Here is a 7,767-nt window from a genome sequence, read left to right as displayed (position 1 = left end):
GACTACCACACTCATAACTTTCTCTTTTAAATAATTACATTAGAAAGTGTGGTACAGCAGAAACATTCCAGACCTCAGTCTCATACAGAGCACGGTTCAAATTTTGGCTCAGGACCTTCATAGTTACTTCATCTATAAAGTAGTTACAAAAATGTCTACCTAGATTTGCTTGAGTGAAGATCAAATGAGATCCCACAATGCTTAGTGCAAAGTCAGGGCTCAATAATACTACACCTCTGTATGTCGACAAACGAAGCAGCAACAGCCATGATAATAACAGAGAAACATTATATATTTCAAATGCAATTATTTCTGTTTTACTCCAACCAACACTTACAACAAGGAGCAGAGTAGAGACATGAATGGCTGCACAAGCCATTTTAATTGTAAGTTCACAAAAGTCTACATTAAATGCATTATCTTACAAAATAATAACCTATGAGAGTATATAAAAAATAACTGAGCCAACATTATTTGGTACTTTTGATGCTTCCATTAACTTAACTATTCCCTTTCCGAATATAAAATTAAAAATTGGCAAGCTATTTACAAAAAGACGTTTAATTCTGTTAATCAGGTTGATATTCTGAACATCTTTTTCTTCAGTTCAGCTGTTTTCTCATCTATTTTAGTGTGACAGTCCTCTGTTGCCTTTTCAATGCCTTCATGGTATTTCTCCAAAGCAGCTTTCAAGCTGAGAAATATTTCCTAAGTAGAAAATGAAATATAATAAGAATTATTCCATGCAACGACCTAAACTAAAAATGAGTCACAAGAATTCCAACAGTCTCGTTCATGTTTATTAATAATATTTTAAAGCCTAAAGTACCTTATGCACATGTACACACTCGTACGCCTACTCTTATTAAGCTGTGCAGATGCATCAGAAACTCAGCTGCTTAGAAAGGACAAAGCAGAGACATTAACAATGGCTTGAATCCCAAGACATTAAGAACATATTTTTAATCATCAAAGAAAAATTTTTACTTTGGAGCTTTTCAGGTTTACTTGGCAAATACCTAGATTACTGTACTCTGCACTTAACCCTGATCATTATTTAAATGATATGTAAACAGATTTAATAGGTAATCTACAGGAATGAGAAATATAGGAATACCTTTTAGAATTGTTTTAACAAACTGATCAGGCAGTCCTACTATAAGCAATAGTGAGTTTTCATATAAACCTATATGGATGTGTTAAGAATTAAGAAAAAATTACAAAACAATTTCTGTAGACTGAATGAAATAATAAATGAACCACTTTGCATACATTTTATTCTATCTCATACTCATCAAATGCAATTTTGATCCACTTATTATTGATTTTTCTTAAACAAAACAATTCTCAAACCTTGATACAAGAAAAAGTAGTATTCTGAAAGATTATAAAAGGTGTTTCACCACTGAAATAGAATAGCAGGCCTTTTCCAATGGAAGGAAAAAGCAGTAAATGGGTATAATGGGTACAAATGTTCTCAATTTTAAGTGCTGCTCCCATTAAACTTTTCTTAAACCCACAGTTTGGCTACTATTTATCTTAGTTTAAATTCTAGTGTAGATACTGTCTGATTTTGAGCAAATTATATAGATTATAATTTAATATAGTATGGATTCAAAATGTTCCAAAAAAGAACAACACTATTTCCAGAGACTGCCACCTATGCAAGTTTGAGAACTACTGCTCTAGATTAAGTGAATATAAATGTTTAGCTTAAGGCTAAACATTTTCCCAAAATCTAAACATAGATCATTAAATCCTAATACAAAAATAGAAGAGGGTATTTAGATTCCCAAGATCTAAATCAGGCATCAAATTACTACAACTATGATGGAATATTAATCATTAGGAAAATAAATCAAAAGTTTTTGATACCTTTATTTCTTAAATCTTGTAGGAAAAATAAGGTGAATTAGTTGCTATCTTATGTAAACACCATTTTTTTAAAAAAATCAGCACATTTCAGCAGCTACAGATCAATTTAATTTCCTGGCTCTACAGAGATATGTATTTATTCATTCCAAAAAGAAAGCTGAATAAATTTGGTAGAAAGACATTACTCATGAGAAACTATTAAAATGAAGTGTGGTTAAATAAAGATATACAATCTGTAAATACCTGAACCAACCATTTCAACACACTCAAAGGAACAATTTTCTCCTGAGAACACCTACATTCTCAAGGAGGAACCAAATCCTACAGGTAGAGCCACAATAAATGAATGAAACATTAAAGCCCAATTCCACTGGCACATCCACAGAAGCAAACAAACATTTGAAGTTCTAAGCCAACCGTCGCAGGATATTAATAGCAATAGATCACAGCCCTCACGAAAGCTATATATTTCAATTTCCAATTAAATTCTGTATCCAAGTGGAACTTTATCATATTCATTCACATAATAAGTAAGTCTTACTGTGATAGCTTGGCTGAAGTTAAATATTTTTAAACTCAAACTCTAGTTCTACAGTGCCTAACATGACAACCACTAGGGACACGTGATTATTTAAATTTACATTTAAACAGCTACATGTTCCTCAGTTGCACTGGCCACACTTCAAGTGCTCAGCAGCTACGTGTACCTAATGGCTACCGTACTGAGCAGTACAGAACATTCCCAGCCGTAAGTTCTTTGGATAGCATTGGTCTAGGTAGTTATCTCACTTTTCAAATCAGAGAAATTCAAGATGACATAACATCCATGGAATTTTATGGCCAGTGTAGCCATTTACCCACCAAGTCTGTATTAATTTATCAACCACTATATTACTGAGTACCTTCTACAAGTAGCACCGTAAATAGTACAACAGCACGATGGAACATGCAATTATGCTTTCTACCCTAAAAAACCATACAATCCAGACCAGACTGGATACTGAGCACTTAAAATAGAGCTGGTATAAACAAGGAACTAAATTTTATTTCATTTTAATTAATTTAAAAGTAAATGTAAATAGCCACATGTTGCTAGTAGCTACCCCATTGGACAGCACAGATCAGAATAAGACTAAAAATGCTATAGTATTTGAGAAGGAGAGAAATCAAAGATACCTGAAAGGAGCCAGAGAAAGTTATATTGAGAATACACTTTTCATTAAACCTTAAACAATGAAAATGATTAGCTTAGATACAAAACTTTAAAAATCCTAGAAGGTAGGAATCATGCCTTCCTTGTTCATACTTACTCCCTGAATCAAATATAAAGGCTGGCACCTAGTAGGTGCATAGACCATTTGTTGAATGACTGACTAAATGCATGAATAACTACAGGAGAACAGGGAGTTCCTGTTTTAAACGAGAAAGTGTAGTAATAAGAGTGATATTTTAGCAGGTTAAATTTGGCAATACTTAGGATTCAGGGCAGATTTGATGCAGGAGGATCTTAAGTCAAGGAAGAAATATAGCCAATTTTTGCTGGAATTCATGAGTATTAGAAAGTTATGTGATAGAAGTATGATTAGAAACGGGTTGTTATGAACAGTATCAATGACATTATCTTGGTGATTGGATATCAGGATTATCTAAAGAAAATCCAAAAGTGCAATTCTTTGTGATATTTTGAAAATGATGATGCCGCTGAAGAATATGAAGAAACTAAGTGAAAGAGAGAGGGAAAGGGAAGGGGAAAGAGAGAGAGACAGAGGGGGAAGGAGAAAGTGAGGAAGAGGAAAGACACTAGAGATGTTGAATGTAATTTAATAATTGTTTATTTTTGTTGTGATAAGCTAATCCATTGAAAATATCCATCAGGCAGGTAAAATAAGGAGTAGAGTTGAGGAAGACAGAACAGGAAACAGATTTTTGAAAGCTACCTAAATAAAGACGATGATTGAAACTAGAAGAGATGAAATATCTATGGAAAAGAATAATTAGTGAAAAAAAGGATATGATGATCATTAGGGTCCAAAAGAATTACACAAAGAACAGTTTGGCAATCTTAACATATCCTTCTTTCCTTTTCATGAAAGATGATTATGAAGTAAGTTAAGGAGGCTTCTTTGACAAAATATATTCTGATTTCACCAGGAGACTTACAGACTCTCCCAAGCTATTTTGGAACAAATGGATACCACAGTGTTGTCTGGGTAAAGGTATGGTTAGAACAACTTAGGAAGTTGAACAACTGTATCCAAAGTTTTGATCAGTAGTTCTATGCCATTCTGAAGGAAGAAATACAACACAGCAAAGGGCCCAGTTCTACTCAACATTTATCTCCCCTGGAGCAAAAGGCATGCTGGTCAAATTTGTAGGTGATGCTAAGCCAAGAGAAATAGTTAATGTGAATGATACATAGATTTAAACTGACCTTGACATTTTGGAAATCAAGGTGGAAATAAATAACATGAAACCTAAAATAAATAACAGTAAAATCCAGAATTAAAATTTCAAAAAACTAGTTGCATGAAAGTGTGGTGAAAAAATTTTAAGTTGGCAGAACCTCATATGAAAAAGACAGAGGTCCTTTAATTGATCACAAGCACAGTATAAGCCAAGGGCAAGATGCTGCTGTTAAAAATCCAACCCAATATTACGCTTCATTAACAGCAGCCTTGTGCTCTGGGGCTGGTCACACCATTACTTGGAAGACTATGTTTTGTACTGGGTTCTACATTTTAAACAGAATAAAAAAAGCAGGAAACAGAGTAGAGAGGACAGAAAACAGAATAATGAATCTGAAAATTAAACTATATAAAGAATGGCTGGAAAACTAGGGCTAATTAACCTGGATGAGAAGGCTGAAAGAACCCATGATCTTTACCCTCAAGTGTCTTAAGTACAGTTTTATTCAGTAGAAGAGGATACAGATTTGTTCCAGAGAGGTGATCTTGGTTCACGAGAGTACAGAAATGAACATTTTTAAACTCAAAATAAGAAGTAACATTTTAAAAACTATAGCTGTCCTAGTAGAATAGCTTGGGTAGTGATGAGCTCTGTAATATTGAAAACAATGAAGCAGAACACATCAGTGGTTCTCAAGAGCCATGCTAAAAAATTTAGGCTCATGGGCCCCACTGCTGGTAATTCTAACTCAATATATTTTCGTGGGGGGTTGCTCATCTTTAAATTCCTCATTGAGTTCTACTACATGGCTAATTTTAAGAAACAGCATGCCAGATGGCTTTCCAATTTTACAAATATTTATGGAAAGCATACTACATATAAGGCAGCATTCTAGGCATGGTTTGATAAGACATACTAAGGTAAAAAATAAGATTGCTATTGTTGAGAAACTTAAAATGTTATTGGCAAGACATATATGCACAAAACTAAAAGGAATTTAAGGCAGGCACGGGCACCTTTTATGACCTATAGACAAAAGGTACTTACATTAGTAACTGGTTCATTAATTGTATCTGACCATGTGATAACAAATAAATATCTGCTCATTTGATTTGGTTAAGAAGTAGGATTAAATATCTCCTAAGGTCTTTCTAACCCCCATTCTAGAGATAAACAGAGGGCCAAAGGCTTGGTAGATATCCAGTTAAGGGACAGGAAAAAAAAAAAAAAGTGATTGGAATGTAGAAAGAAAAGGAAGAATAGAAAAAATCAGGACAGTGTACTGGGCAGACCATGGGAGGGGAAACCCAGCCATTTTCTTTTTCTTTCTTCCCTTCCTTTTAAAGTAGCCTTGAGACAATCCTCACTATGTATATATACACTTACATGTGCACGTGCTAACAATCTAATATTTCAGAGGATAAAAGCTCCTAAGAACAAGAGAGGGGATTGACTACTGTAGTTCTTTTAGTATTAAGAATCCTTGCAAATTAAATGTGAATGGTGAAAGGTAATGATAGCATGTTTAAATATCTTTCAGGTTTCAGAGGTTTAGGATAAGATATCAATGTAGGCAAGATGAAGAATGAGAAAAAAGGAGGCCAAGGGATTTTACATGATAAAGGGCTGTTTTTAGTGACTTCTGGTAGAGCAGTTTGGGACAATCTTGAGGACACTGAACAAACTTTAAAGGCTAAGGATAGAATGAGATGTGATAAAGGTAGCAGGAATAGACTACTTTTTTGGGTCTTTGGCAGTCAACAAAAAAAAGAGAAATAAACATAATAAACATATTATGTTTGGCACTATACTGACATTTTGGAAGATAAAAATGTAGAAGACAAGATGCCTGTCCTCATTAAACTTGAGACTGTGTATGAAACAATAAAATAAATATACTTGAAACAAGCAGAGTAACTTTAGGTAATTATGATAAAGTTATCATCAAAGAAAAACATCTCAAAATACCGGTAACAACTCAAATACATTCAACACTGATGATAAGAAATACTTTTGAGATCCTTTTATCAGGAAAAAATGCAAAAATTTTTTAGAAGACATTACTTTAAATCACTATCTAAATTCATGTATCAAAAAAATTCAGAACCTTTATGGAGCACCTACTCGCATTGCAAAGCACGATTCTAGGTGCCAACAGGGAAAAAAGGCAAGGAAAAAAAAGGTATGCAAAGGTATGCAAGGAAAAAAAAGGTATGCAAACTATAGTTGCATACATGCAAACTATCCCAGGGTAATGGAAAAGGTGCTATAAATGGAAATAAAAGCAACAGACCTGAGGGGTCAATTTCTACTCTGGAGAACTGACAAAATCTTCAAAATGAGGATGACATAATTTACATTTTAAACTTGTGAGATTATCTGAAATTAATTTCTTATGAACATACACTCACCTGAGACTTCAGTTTCTCCCTTTCAGCAGCATCTTTCAGTTGCTGAATTCCAAATTTAATTTTTTGGATTTCTTGATTAATTGTGGTTACTCGCTCATAGACAGCACCTCTTTTTTCTTGAACTTTATTGCAATCTCTAAAGGAAAATAGAGACAGCTAAATTATAATTCCTCTTAAGCATCTAAACAGTCAAGCATTTAACTCTAATTTTGATTCCAAAGAGACTGTTTGTATTTGACTGACACACCTAAAACTCTTCTCAAGATACGAAAGCAAATACGCGAATCACAGCGTGGCGCTATATTCAGCTCATGGCATAGAGTAAGCTCTTCCACACAAAGCTGTTATTTAACATGGAGATCTTAAGTCACATCTCCCCAGTTGTGCTCACTCATGTACTGTTGTTAGCAGTGTGAATCAGCACAACTTTCCTGCAAGGCGTGTGGCAACAAATTAAAACCCTCAGGTTCTGCCCTTTTGGTTCATCTACATGAGGAGAGCAAAGGAAATCTTCAGACCATCCTAATACATCTTTTAGAGGCTGAAATAGTGTCATCTCATAGACATATCTGGGGCATTTATTCTAAAAACACATTTTTGGAATTGATGGGAAGAAGACTCTACCAATGAAACACCCAAACATACTGGTCAACAACAACGATGACGACAGCCATGACAAAATGCTTAGCAAAGTACTACTTCGTATATGAATAAAAAAATAAGACTTTTTCTCAAAATATGCTATGTTATAGACCAGCTGGACAGTAAAATGAACCAGTTGATTCACTCTAATACAACTCTAGACCACTGTCTCTAAAGTGCACTGAAATAAGCAGTAGCACCAGAACCCTTCTGAAGAATTGTGCAAAGGATTTGGAATTGTGATATCAGGAAAAGAAAAAAAAACTAGTACCTAAAACATCTCTAAATCTAGATATAGCAACATTATGAGATTCATAATTAACTCATCTGTTTTAGCCACCTAACAGTGGAATACCTTTTTGAAATTATAGGAGATTTGGAATCTTAGGGAAAAAGTGAATTAGGTTTTTCTAATTACTTTCTAATACATTAA

At 34.0% G+C, this 7,767-nt stretch overlaps 1 protein-coding gene across 4 annotated transcripts in view; it reads right to left on the bottom strand.

The window, feature by feature from the left end:
* Positions 1-313: 313 nt before the first annotated feature.
* Positions 314-7,767, bottom strand: part of NUF2 (NUF2 component of NDC80 kinetochore complex) — a 29,788-nt gene continuing 22,334 nt past the window's right edge. For all 4 annotated transcript variants that reach the window (XM_060009044.1, XM_060009061.1, XM_060009054.1 and 1 more), the window contains 2 exons: positions 6,693-6,828; positions 314-708 (listed from right to left, as the gene is read on the bottom strand). In XM_060009044.1, the coding sequence (XP_059865027.1) occupies positions 574-708; positions 6,693-6,828 (271 nt within the window). In that variant the 3' untranslated portion in view covers positions 314-573. The remainder of the gene's footprint in view (positions 709-6,692; positions 6,829-7,767) is intronic.

Source organism: Delphinus delphis, chromosome 1, assembly GCF_949987515.2.
Source record: "Delphinus delphis chromosome 1, mDelDel1.2, whole genome shotgun sequence".
Taxonomy (NCBI): Eukaryota; Metazoa; Chordata; class Mammalia; order Artiodactyla; family Delphinidae; genus Delphinus; species Delphinus delphis.
Note: the sequence above shows the minus strand (reverse complement) of the source record. Positions and strands in the feature narration are given on the sequence as shown.